The sequence below is a fragment of the Anabrus simplex genome, chromosome 7, assembly GCF_040414725.1.
Source record: "Anabrus simplex isolate iqAnaSimp1 chromosome 7, ASM4041472v1, whole genome shotgun sequence".
NCBI classification, from domain to species: Eukaryota; Metazoa; Arthropoda; class Insecta; order Orthoptera; family Tettigoniidae; genus Anabrus; species Anabrus simplex.
In genome coordinates this window covers 280,782,405-280,796,222 of record NC_090271.1, presented here as the reverse complement: position 1 = coordinate 280,796,222, position 13,818 = coordinate 280,782,405, and the positions used below count along the sequence as shown (strand labels likewise).

Sequence of the window (13,818 nt, the reverse complement as noted above, 5' to 3'; positions counted from 1 at the left end):
ACGGACTAGCTTACGGTGAGGTTTATAGATAGTTTTTATGTTGTATTTGTCCAGTATCTTGCCGATCCTGTCTGTAGTGTTTTTAATGTATGGCAGTATCGCTGTTTTCTGGCGGGTCAGTTCTTTCCCGTTGTTTTCTCCTGCGGCGGCCTTTTCTTTGTTCTCTTCTGATTTTTTAAGGACTCGTCGGATGTTATTGAGCGAGTAGCCATTTTTCCTGAGGGTTTCCGTGAGGTGTTCTTTTTCTTCCTCGAGGTGCTCTGCGTTAGATATCGCTATGGCCCTGTTCACTAGTGATGTTAGGACAGCCTTCTTTTGTGATGGGTGATGATTAGACGAGGCGTGTAGGTACCTGTCTGTGTGAGTGGGTTTCCTGTATACTGCGCGACTCGGCGTCCCATTGGGGTTACGTATTACTAGCACATCCAGGAACGGTAGTTTTCCATCTACTTCTATTTCCATGGTGAACTGAATATTTACGTGTATGGAGTTGAGATGGTCTAGAAATAGCTGTAGGTTATTGCTCCCGTGAGGCCAGATTACAAAAGTGTCGTCCACAAAACGGAGAAAACATTTCGGTTTCAGGGCAGATGTAGCTAAGGCTTTCTGTTCGAAGTGTTCCATATACATGTTTCGCTACTATTGGAGAGAGTGGCGACCCCTTCTGTCTGTTCGTAGAACTCTCTCCAATAGTAGCGAAACATGTATATGGAACACTTCGAACAGAAAGCCTTAGCTACATCTGCCCTGAAACCGAAATGTTTTCTCCGTTTTGTGGACGACACTTTTGTAATCTGGCCTCACAGGAGCAATAACCTACAGCTATTTCTAGACCATCTCAACTCCATACACGTAAATATTCAGTTCACCATGGAAATAGAAGTAGATGGAAAACTACCGTTCCTGGATGTGCTAGTAATACGTAACCCCAATGGGACGCTGAGTCGCGCAGTATACAGGAAACCCACCCACACAGACAGGTACCTACACGCCTCGTCTCGTCATCACCCATCACAAAAGAAGGCTGTCCTAACATCACTAGTGAACAGGGCCATAGCGATATCTGACGCACAGCACCTCGAGGAAGAAAAAGAACACCTCACGGAAACCCTCAGAAAAAATGGCTACTCACTCAATAACATCCGACGAGTCCTTAAAAAATCAGAAGAGAACAAAGAAAAGGCCACCGCAGGAGAAAACAACGGGAAAGAAGAACTGACCCGCCAGAAAACAGCGATACTGCCATACATTAAAAACACTACAGAAAGGATCGGCAAGATACTGGACAAATACAACACAAAAACTATCTATAAACCTCACCGTAAGCTAACCCGTTATCTACCACCAGTAAAAGACGCAGTAGAATTACAGGCCCCTGGAGTGTATCACATTGAATGTAGCTGCGGAGCTTGTTATGTAGGTGAGACAAAACGTCTGATCTCCACCCGCCTAAAAAAACATATCCGTCACACCAAGAACCAAAATACAGATATTTCAGCAGTAGCCAAGCATTCCTACGAAACTAGGCACGGAATATCATTTGACAAGACCAAGATCCTAGCAGCTATCCCTTGGAATCTGGAAAGGAAAATCCGCGAGGCTATCGAAATCAAGAAACATCCGAATAACATAAATTTAGAAGAAGGATACAAAATCAGTAATTCTTGGATGCCTATCATTCATAGTTAAGACATACAGACCACAACATAAACACACGGTCCGCAACTCCATTACATAACAGCGGGGGGCAAGCCCCCACTACCTGGCTGTGACATATACTTTCCAGAAGTCTCGCGAGACGCTAGGGCTTACGTCAGCCAGAAAGGCTAGGATATAAAAGGCCAAGATCAAGGCCACTCTAGTAGTGTAATTTCTGCCTGGGAGACTGATTACCTCGGATCGAGTAGGGGTATTTCAGTCGCCTTGACAAAGAATACTGCAATGTATTCGAAACGTCGGCAAACTGTACGCGATATGCGTACAACACGGTTCAACCCGGAAATTAAATTAAATAATTCTTCACACCGTGGAAGCTTCACTTCTAAGTTACATAATGTAAGTTGTGAAGTTGGATATTCCACACAAATATGTAAGTACTGGAAAATTATAATTATTTTAGCAGATCTCATACAGCCGTGGATTATTTGAAGTGAGAGACCTTACTGTGAATTTGGCCTACACATTAATGAACCCTTTTGACTAGGGTTTGTTTATTTAATCGAACTGTGTTCAATTCGGCAAATTAAATTTACGTAAGAAAGTATTGGTTATGGACCAAATTACAAATTCTATTTGTAATTAAATTGTGAGGGAATTTGGAATCGCTAGGTATGCGTCTACAAGGTTGTGCATTGTTCTACTTGTTTACTCTTTAATCTTATCGTTCGTACTTAACTGTCAACTCATTCTTCGGGATTATTATTATTATTATTATTATTATTATTATTATTATTATTATTGATGATTGATTGATGTTTGTTGTTTAAAGGGGCCTAACATCGAGTTCATCGGCCCCTAATGGTACGAAATGAGACGAAATGAAATGACAACTTAAAAGTCCAAAATCCTCCACTGACCAGAAATCAAAATGTGAGGACAAAGAATGAATGGATGGACGGATATGAATTTAAAACGATCAGTGGATCCGACCAACAGTGCCTCACATGCACAGAAGCTGGCACAAAACAATAGTATTACTGACCAAGGGACTGCTTCTATAGCACGATGCTGAACTGAATTATGCTTATAGTGAAAACGGGTCCAAAATCCAGGTCACTGGCTCCTCATAATGGTATTTATCGCTAGGAAAGTAGAACCATGCTATGTGTAATGTTGGGGTACTAATCAAAAGTAGCGGAGACTCGCGGTATTCCACACATTATGGTACAATTCACAGATAGTGTAATGCGCACATGTAACGCAGACCTATGGTGTTTCGCACATTGTGGTGCTATTTACAGGAAACGCAAACCTATAAAGCCAATGCAAACCTATAAAGCCAACGCAAACCTATGACGCTCCTCGCATAAGTGGACTAACCACAAGGACTCATACTATCCCGTGGAATTCCTCACATTGTGGGAACTGAGCATAGGTAATGCAGATCCAAGTTGTCGCTAATCTCATTGTGTCGCTTATATACGGGTACGAATCACAGGTACTGGAGGACCCACCATCTGATTCACACAATGTCGCTACTAATCACAAACCTAACATAGTGGTACTACGCGCAAGTAAATGCGACCCATGGTGTTCCCTGCGTGATGGTACTAATTACAAGTAGTCTCATGGTTCTAATTGGATCATCCCTTGGTCGCCCCTTTTAGTCACCTCTTACGACAGGCAGCGGATACCGTGGGTGTATTCTTCGTCTGCGTCCCCCACCCACAGGGGGGTTGTGTGTTTGGTCCGTGAGAGGTATTTTATTTCCTTCAAGACCACCGGCAAGCCTCTTTTGACCCTCCCCCCTATCCGCCCACGCCACGTGGGAGTATCACCTCTCCCCCTGCTACGCCAGGCTAGTACGTTCGTGGTTTATATTATTATTATTATTATTATTATTATTATTATTAATGTAAGAAAGTATAGCAAATTTCAATTTTAAACAATTTCTTGTAGCTGCGGGCCTGTATATTAATTATTAAGTGTGTAGGCATATTATTTTTAAGTAAGATGATCATCTATTTAGTGGTATTAAATTTATGAATTCTCCTTATGGGCCAAGTATTTATAAATTATTACATTGGTTGCAACCTTTTTCCAATATTTTAATTAAACATTATTTATTGTTTTATAATAATAATAATGTGAATCAATAATATCTACAATGCGTAAAAGAAGAATTTCCTTTTTCTGTCACATATCAAGATTAGCAGACACCAGGATATTGAAACAACTATTCGATTACTTTTTGAAGAATAAAATCAATAATAATTGGTTCAAAGAAGTTCAGGACGATTTGGAAGAATTGGGTATAACTCGGCAACAAATCAAAGACAGAAAAGAGAAGAGGATTTTGAAGAACAAAAGCATAAGTCTCAAACTAAAAGCAGTTGAACGGAAACAATATACTATATCGGACACACAAAGGGCTTCCAGGTCGGAGAGGATGAAAAAGTTCTGGGAGAAGAAGAAGAAGAAATTAACTCAAATGTATTGATTTCAGTGCTCCAATGTGGGCGTAAAATATGTAAATAATAATAAATAATAATAATAATAATAATAATAATAATAATAATAATAATTGTACCGGGCGGTACACATCCAAGCCGCTTATTTAAACTTTGCGCCAGTTGAAACTCCCCTACTGGAAGAAGTCTGAACTTTGTCCTATGTGTTAATTTTCAAGTTACCCTGAAGATGCCACTACTTGGAAGTTTTGAAGTTTCTGAACTGTGTTGTTTTCGATGTATTTTTGTTTTGCTTGTAGTAAGAAGTGTGAACATTCTCTTCTAGAGGACACTACTGAAGAACTACAACGGTGCACCCTAGTGCGAAGTGAAAGAACTGTTTTTTTTGAGAAAATTTAATTTCAAAAGTTTGTTCTTTGCTAAATTTCTTTCAGTCATTGTTTAAGTTGGCAATATTAACCCTTTCTTTCCCCTTGTTTTGAATTTAGCCAATCCCGAATTTCTCGAATTAATTTTCCACCAATAATATGTTTCTTCTTCGTATTGTGTAGGGGGTTTCTTGGTGAACCAATAAAATCCTTGTGGGAGGGTGTTCTCATTCCAAAAACGCCTCGAACTTTCCGCGAGAGTATATAAACTGCTGATTTTCGGGTCTCGGTGCCACTTCAGTACCATCTTTCAGTGTGTAAAGTACATAGCAGGGGGCGGGAAGCGCCTCTTTCTTCGGGGAGCAGTTCAACACCAAGGTAATGGCCTTTTAATAACTTCTTTTCTTGCTAGCTCAGCAGTTTAACTCTCGGGGCGGGTCCGAAGCGTTTCTACCATGTAACTTTCCCTAAAATGTAAAGACTCTTAGCCTCTATTCTCTTTCAAAACTACATATTGGGATAGAGAGTGCTTAACCCTCTCGATCTCCCACTCATATTGCATTGAGGTGAACTTATTTTCACAACCGTTTCTTCCCTTCTAATGTAACGTAAATTGTTTCCTTCTAAAAGTCACTTCTTTAGTAAGGGATTAGCCCTTGCATTAACGGCCTAGTACCACGTAGGTTTTAAACAAATGTATTAGGAGTGCAGTTCGCCTCCTCTCAATTGTTATTTTAGAGGTCAGGTAATTAACCTTTTTCTCACTTAATAGACCTCAGTAGGTTGGGTATGTTACCCCTGTGTATATGTGCTTAGAGGACAACTTGAAGGTGGAGTTTGGTGTGGCCTTTGATAGGCTTAAAGTTGAGAGCGAGTGGCTCTTTTTCGAAAATTGAGTGTTGTATGCCTCGAGGAGGCTTTACTGTGTAATTTGGAGCAAGTGCTCCTGGGCTTGATTGGGGTCTTCTGCCCCTTTGTTGAATTCTGTATATCGTAAAGTTGGGCTAATTGCTCAGAATTGTGTGTCTGGCTCTCGGAGCCCAAATCCTGTAATTGTACATTCTCGATTAGTGGTTTTGCTACTCTGTACCTGCCATTATTGTTATTTCTTGTTTTTTTGCTAAGAAAATATAACCTTGTTAAATTTTAAATTCACTTTAATTTCGTAGCCTGAGACCTGTTCACCCCCCGCACCTTCTTTTACCTCTAACTACCACGGAAAACTCCGTAACAATAATAATAACAATAATAATAATAACAACAACAACAATAATAAGAACAATTCCGAAGAATGAGTTGACAATTCAGTACGAATGATAAGATTAAAGATTAAACAAATAGAACAATGTACAACCTCATAGATGCATCTGGCCTTATTTATTTATTTATTTATGTAGGAAGAAGACATTGTACGAGTGTTAACCGTTACGTAATGTAATTCTCTCACAATTTAGTTACAAATAGAATTAGTAATTTTAGTCCATAACCAATACTTTTACAAGAAAATTTCATTTGCCGAAGTCAACACAGTTTAATTAAATAAACAAACCCTAGTCAAAAGGGTTCATTAATGTGTAGGCCAAATTCACGGTAAGGTCTCCCGCTTCAAATAATCCACGGCCATATGAGATCTGCTAAAATAATTATAATTTTCCAGTACTTACATATTTGTGTGCAATGTCCAACTTAACAAATTACATTACGTAACGGTTAACACTCGCACAATGTCTTCTTCCTACTCAAATAAATAAATAAATAAATAAATAAATAGCAGAAAGATTTCCCAACTAAGTTAAGTATTACAAGGGAAAAATAATATATACGTTCCACAATTAACAACAAAACACGCACACAACAGCAAGTCGTTACCGACGCCAAGCTATCATTTCCTTAAAAGTAGTCGAAGCCACCAAATAAAAGCGTGCCCACAGATAAAATAACATGATACATTATACAGTAAATAACAAGGCAAGGACCGCAAACAATGGGGAGTATGTGACAAGAGAACGTTAACAGAATGGCATATTTAAAATAAAAAGTCAACAAGCAAATTAGAATTCTTCACAGACTCGGCGTTAATTTTTTAAAAAATATTATTATTCTAACCATCGTGGATGACAGTACAAAATTACATCTACTTTTCATTGAACAGTTAATTTTGAATGGAGGTGGCTTTGGATAAGGCCAGATGCATGCACGAGAAAAACGCAAATAACGATCCCATAACAAAACATCGGGCAACACACGCAATAACAGTACAGTTAGAAAGCAAATTCAAAGAACGAAGCAAAGTAGAAAGGAAAATATAGACCGAAATTTAATAATAATAATAATAATAATAATAATAATAATAATAATAATAATAATAATAATAATCCTGAAGAATAAGTTGACAATTCAGTACGAACGATAATATCAAAGATTAAGCAAACAGAACAATGCACAACCTCATAGGCGCATATCTAGCGATTCCAAATTCCCTCACAATTTAATTATATATAGAATTAGTAATTTTAGTCCATTAAATAAATTAAATAAACAAAAAAACAAACCGTAGTCCAAAAAGTTCATTAATGTGTAGGCCAAATTCATGGTAAGGTCTGTAATGGACTCTTCACATCACCGACATCTACTTAAAACTAAATTCGCCATGCACATAACCCTCATCTTTCTATTACCGAGTTGGACTCGCCTTTCTTACGATAACACGCCGTATTTTACTCTGCAACTGGGACTCAAATACCTCATCGAAAATATTTATTGAAAACCACATACTCCGAACGGACTTCAGCTCTATCCATCCACCTTCACTATCTGCTGTCAACTGACCACCCTCTTGCCTGCTGACAACACACGATACTGTTTTGTATGTTGCGCACGCTCCCGTAACGTCTGGAATGTACTAGAGTTGTTTCTCCTCGATTGTTCCCCCTCTATGCAATCGTATATAAACCAGGCTTTTCTCCGTGTTAATTGAGATGACCTTAGCCTGCGTGGAACACCAAACGTACTCTTCATCATTAGGGAGCTGTGCACATGTGTGCCTTTTCTGTGCCAGTACTGCGAACATCAAGATGAGGTATGACAAACTTTTCAATTCTTTCCCTTAAATTTGGAGCTTCAGAAGGAACAACTTTTCCTTTGGAAATTTAAATTGGGAGCATGGCATTTCCTAACCAAGTTTTTACCTTCTTTCAATACGTATTGTTTCTAGTCATGAACTCAGGTGCAACTCTCTCTCGAGCTGTGCATGTTCTATATCTAGTGCTTCGCGAGTCCTAACACGCCTAAGCGTGAACAGTGCTTCGGATTCACGTTTATAATTGTGCATGTTTGAATGAGACTGTCTTGGAACAGCATCCTTATATAATCATGATTTCGGCCTGGTTGATGATCTTACATAATATGAGCTTATGCTGTGACTGACTGGTAACTGATGCAGTTCCTATTTATGTACGGACTTCACTTCAGAAGACTTTTGTATTGTATCCTGAGCTTGTAATTATGTAATTTTTTGCATTTCTTGCTACTCTTATTAACTTCTCGATAGGTAGGCATATTTTTCCTTTTTCCTGCTTCTTCCTTTCCTTTCTTGCTTCTTTCTATCTTTCTTTCTTGTAGGTTTTATCTTGAATCATGCTGCAAATTTTAAGGTTAATGGTTGGGAAAGTACCATATTTGTATAGTCTCCTGGGTTTTTTTTTGTGAAAATTTGTAAAGAGGTTGATTTGTTTCAATACATTTGTCTTCAAAATTTATTATGCTTTTCTTTTTTTTTTTTTTTTTAGTCTTCACGTATCATGTTCCTAACTTGACTTGACCCTCTCTGTTATTCTATGCTCATATGCATGGTTTCCACTGTGCTATTTCATTCGTTGGGCGAGAATGCAATCTATCTTCGTACTTCGAAATTACCACTATTACCACGGCCTCTATTTATCCATCTGACATAACTGGATGGTGTGAAATCTATGAACATGCTCATCTTGAAACTTCTCAGTAATATGAATTATAGGGGATCTTGCCTTATTATTGTTATTATCATCATTATCATTATCATTAATATTATCATCAATATTATTATCATCATCATCATTATCATTATTATTTACTATTATTATCATTTATATCACCATTACAGGTCTCACTTCAAATAATCCATGGCCATATGAGATCTGCTAAAATAAGTATAATTATCCAGTACTTACATATTTGTGTGCAATATCGAACTTCACAACTTACATTACGTAACGGTTAACACTCGCACAATGTTTTCTTCCTACTCTAATAAATTAAAAACAGGTTGGAGCACACTTAAGAAATTGATCTAAGGCATAGCCTTAGCTTTCTCACACTTATCCAGGAGTATCCCACTCCATTTTTAACACGTTCCGAGTATGCGCAAATGTCTTCTTAACAACACGGGTGAACACAGTCATCTTGGAAGCTGGCAGTTAGGCAACAAGCTCATTGTTCCCCGAGAAGCCGTAAGTGACAGTACTCACAGTGCACAGAGCAGAAGTACACGATGCACAAGCGCGCAACTTTTCTAACCACAAATTGAGCGAATAAGGAGGATCCAGCAATGACTTACTAATTGGATACACAGTCTTAAATATAATTTGCATGGTAGACTTCACAAACAGGCAAGCGTTCCAAACAATGGGCGAATATGGTAAATTTCAATGCATAAGCAGACATGCCCAAATAAATACTGATATTTTCATGTTACAGTTTCATGAATTTCAATGTGATGCAGTCTGTCTTGGTTCTTTACGTTTTCTTCTATTAAGTCTATGGTTTCTTTAATAGGAATGTTGGTCACATCATATGACAGCATTATAGTTTGCTCATTTATTTCCATCGATTGTATTTTGGAAATGGCTTCCAAAGAGTTTGATATTGATTGATTTATTTATTTATTTCTAACTTGTTTTTGTAAAAATGTAGATAGTTGAAATGAGGGACTGTTTCGACAATTTATTATGGGTCTAACGGGGTAACTCTCTTTGTGGATTTTTGGGAGAGACTTTAAAGTTGGGCATATTGGGTTCATCGGGACTATTTTATTTTTTTTCTTTTCTGTTTGTTATGAACTGTGTGTCCTGCAGTTTCTTTTATTTTTGTGTTTAAATTCCTGGTGGAGTCCTTCGTTACTTCCTTTATGTTGCTTGTTTTTATGATTTCAATTGGTGTTTTGGAAGTAGTTTTCTTTATTTAGGATGACTGATGTTGCCCTTGTCTGCTTTAGTTACAATTAAGTTATTTTTTATTTTAGGTTAGTTTTTGGTGTGTGCTACTTTCTTTGTTTCCTATGATTGGTTTGTTTTTGATTTTCTCAATTTCATTTGCTACCACGTGTCTGACAAAGACACTCGGTAGCACACACCACACCCAGGAACAACAGTTATATTCATAGATTATTAAAAATTCCCATGAGTAATGAAAACAAACTGAAAGAAATTAGAATAAAACAAATTGCTAAAGCAAATGGCTACAACCCAGAAGTGATAGACAAAATCAAAATTAAAAAAGAAAATTGAGAAAAAAAAACAAAAAACATGAGAAGAAAGGAATCTCTGAACGTAGAATTTGTAACATTTATACAACTTGGAAATGAAGTTTTAAAAATCTCTAATATATTTTTTTTAAATTCAACTCAAAATAGCATTTAGAAACAGAAATAAAATATCAGAACATACATATAATGCAAATTGTATCAACAAAAGAATGTCTACACCAATTAGGGAGTATACAGGCTCACTGATAACAAATGCAAAATGTTTTACATAGGAAGGACTGGTTGAACCTTAAATCAAGAACATTTCAAAGAAGAGTACAACAAACATTCAGCTTTTGCGCAACACATTTATAACAACAATCAATGTTTTAGGAATTGAAAAGGACATGAAATTAATTGTTAATGGTAATTATGGATTTGAACTAGGTACCCACAAAAACACTTGAGATATTCCTGGCGCAGATGATGGAACCTGATAAAATTGTAAATAAAACAGTCGCAAGCAGCATACTGTTCACAACCTTAACGCATTATGTGCTTCTAGTGTGCTCTGTATTTAAAGCTGAACGTTTGTCTAATACTAGATCAACAGCCTGAGCATGGGGATAAACCAGCCCCTCCTACTGTATGTCATATTTTGTACAATCATTTTTATATGTATCCTGTGCATACTTTTACACTTGTTTTTTTCTTTTTCTTAGTTATTAGTTTGTAGTTTACATGGATCATCTGCTGAAAAGTACAAGATGGCAGGGAGGGATTGAGTTAGGTGGAAATATAGTAAGCAGTCTGGCCTATGCTGACGGCTTGGTCTTAATGGCGGATTGTGCTGAAAGCCTGCAGTCTAATATCTTGGAACTTGAAAATAGGTGCAATGACTAAATTGATGTCGGTAGGTAAGAAATTCAACTGAATTAAATGTCAGATTGGTGATACAAAACTGGAACAGGTAGATAATTTTAAGTATTTAGGTTGTGTGTTCTCCCAGGATGGTAATATAGTAAGTGAGATTGAATCAAGGTGTAGTAAAGCTAATGTAGTGAATTCACAGTTGCGATCAACAGTATTCTGTAAGAAGGAACGCACCTCTCAGATGAAACTATCTTTACATCGGTCTGTTTTCAGACCAACTTTGCTTTACGGGAGCGAAAGCTGGGTGGACTCAGGCTATCTTATTCATCAATTAGAAGTAACAGACATGAAAGTAGTGAGAATGATTGCTGGTACAAACCGGTGGTAATAATGGCAGGAGGGTACTCGGAATGAGAAGAAAGGCTAATTTAGGAATGAACTCTATGGATGAAACTGTACGCAGAAACCGGCTTCAGTGGTGGGGTCATGTGGGGTGAATGGAGGAGGATAGGTTACCTAGGATAATTATGGACTATGTTATGTAGGGCAAGAGAAGTAGAAGTAGACCAAGACGACAGTGGTTAGACTCAGTTTCTAATGATAAGAGGTATTGAACTAAATGAGTCCACAGCACTAGTTGCAAACAGAGGATTGTGGCGACGTTTAGTAAATTCACAGAGGCTTGTAGACTGAACACTGAAAGGCATAACAGTCTATAATGATGTATGTATGTATGTATGTATGTATGTATGTATGTATGTATGATTGTATTTTACAGTTGATCTCAACAGGGCTCCATTTCAACTGTTTAAAACTTAATTCAATTCATTGTGACAACACACTCATGTGAAATCGAATGGTTTAAAATAATTTCAACACTGATGGGCTTTAAGAGTCCAAAAACCGGTTTTGAAATAAAATTTAGTGTGCTGATACAACTGTATAATAATAACTAACGACACCAATGCTGCCCAGGACTTTGCTGTTGACTATTTTGACATGACTCAACAAAGTGGCAAAGGAATGAATGTGTAATATGGGCAGTGATTGCACTTTGTTTTTCGGCATCCACAGAAGCTAGGCGTTTCCAAGTTTCAGAAAGAACAGCTCGAAGATTGGTGCAAAATTAGACGTTCGGTATTTTTGCCTGAAAAGCTGAGAGTGGTAGAAGGAAACTTTAAACACCACAACAGGAAGCCAGATCAGAAGCAGACGTTGAAATGAATCCCTTTCATACTGCTATTGATACTGGTATGTAAATGTAAGTATTGAGGTCACTCAAACATGAGACACTACAGCCTTAGTTATTAGTCCCCTCTGTGGTTCAGACAGTAAGCAAACAGATACCTGAAAGGAATAAAGACACTTACCTGAAGAACAGGAACTTTCATCTTCTTAAGTTTTGTAATTTGAGGGGTTTTTGGTACAGTAGGAGGAATTACTTTTTTATCCGGTAAACCCAACGGGTGTTTAAATAATCCTTTAGGAACAGCGTTCGCAGAAAACTTGAACAGTGGCTCCTCTGGCAATTCCTGTAAAAATGAAACCAAACATAAAATAGATAAACCAGTAACACAAATTATGTATAGTGCTATGAACAATCTCATTTCCAAATCTGAATTTTCCAAATCAATTTATGACTTCATAAATAATCCCCTACATAATTGTAATAAATAATTATAAGCAAAGCAATGTGTAAAGCAAATATATTTGTAGTAAAGAACAGAAGTAAATCTGTACAATTTATTACTTTGAAACTTCCAAGAAACCTGAGTTTCTTTAAATCAAAGTAACCTTCAACTTTGACTGGTACACTTTGATGTTCATATACAAACCTCTATAAGAGTTCTGTCAATACAACGTAGTCTTAAGATGCACTGCATGTTTCAAACACAAAAGGTATTCATTTATGGAGCTGAATTTTAAACAGCACATGGAACTGATGGGCCATAAAGAACTTTAAGAAGATATATAATAGTAGTAAAGATTTTCAATAGCTATGTATACAAGAGTTTAAAATTATTGAAAAATTGTGTTTTATCATGTTTCAAACGTCTTTAAGAACAATCACAAAGATACTTGAGAAATATTCAAGATTACAATAAACTTCAAAAAAGTAATGAAGTACCATCAGGAAGAACAAACTGGAATTTAAGAAAAATTCCTTTGAAACAAACTATGACTGTAGCATGAGAACAAGAATAGGAATCTTGGCCAAAATTTGGGTGCTTCACTATTTCTTAAAGAGTCAATGACCGGGCGAGTTGGCCATGCAGTTAGGAGCGCGTAGCTATGAGCTCGCATTCGGGAGATAGTGGGTTCGAATCCCACTGTCGACAGCCCTGAATATGGTTTTCCGTGGTTTCCCATTTTTACACCAGGCGAATGTTTGGGCTGTACCTTAATTAAGGCCACGGCCACTTCCTTCCCATCCTAGGCCTTTCCTGTTCCATCGTCGCCATAAAACCTATCTGTGTTGGTGCGAAGTAAAGCAAAATAGCAAAAAAGGCGTCAATGAGGTATGCAGAATATATACACAAATGAGTTGAGCGGTTTCAAACCATTCATGTTTGTTCATTATTTGTTGTAACATTGTAAAATTATATAGATAGACAGAAAAACTCGAAGTTTTTTATGAGCCCACAAGTGCTCGATGTGTGTGCTCCATGAGTGACTCGACACACATCAACTCTATAGTGAAGTTCGTCCCAAACCCAATGTAGCATATAAATTATAAACAGGAGAGTTTTCCACCTATTCAATATATAGTTATATTTACAATGCCTGTATTTAGATTACATGGGACTAGTTTCAACCCTACTCGAGTTCATCAGCCATATTTAAACATACAGAATATTTGACGAAATCCTAAAACATGTTTCTAAGCAGTAAGAACCTTATGAATATATAATTTATAATTTACAAATATGATGTGTGGTTGCATTAG

At 37.2% G+C, this 13,818-nt stretch overlaps 1 protein-coding gene across 1 annotated transcript in view; it reads right to left on the bottom strand.

The window, feature by feature from the left end:
• Positions 1 to 13,818, bottom strand: part of LOC136877557 (targeting protein for Xklp2) — a 238,789-nt gene that overhangs the window by 94,360 nt on the left and 130,611 nt on the right. The window contains exon 7 of the mRNA XM_067151698.2: positions 12,242 to 12,403. Within this exon, the coding sequence (XP_067007799.2) occupies positions 12,242 to 12,403 (162 nt within the window). The remainder of the gene's footprint in view (positions 1 to 12,241; positions 12,404 to 13,818) is intronic.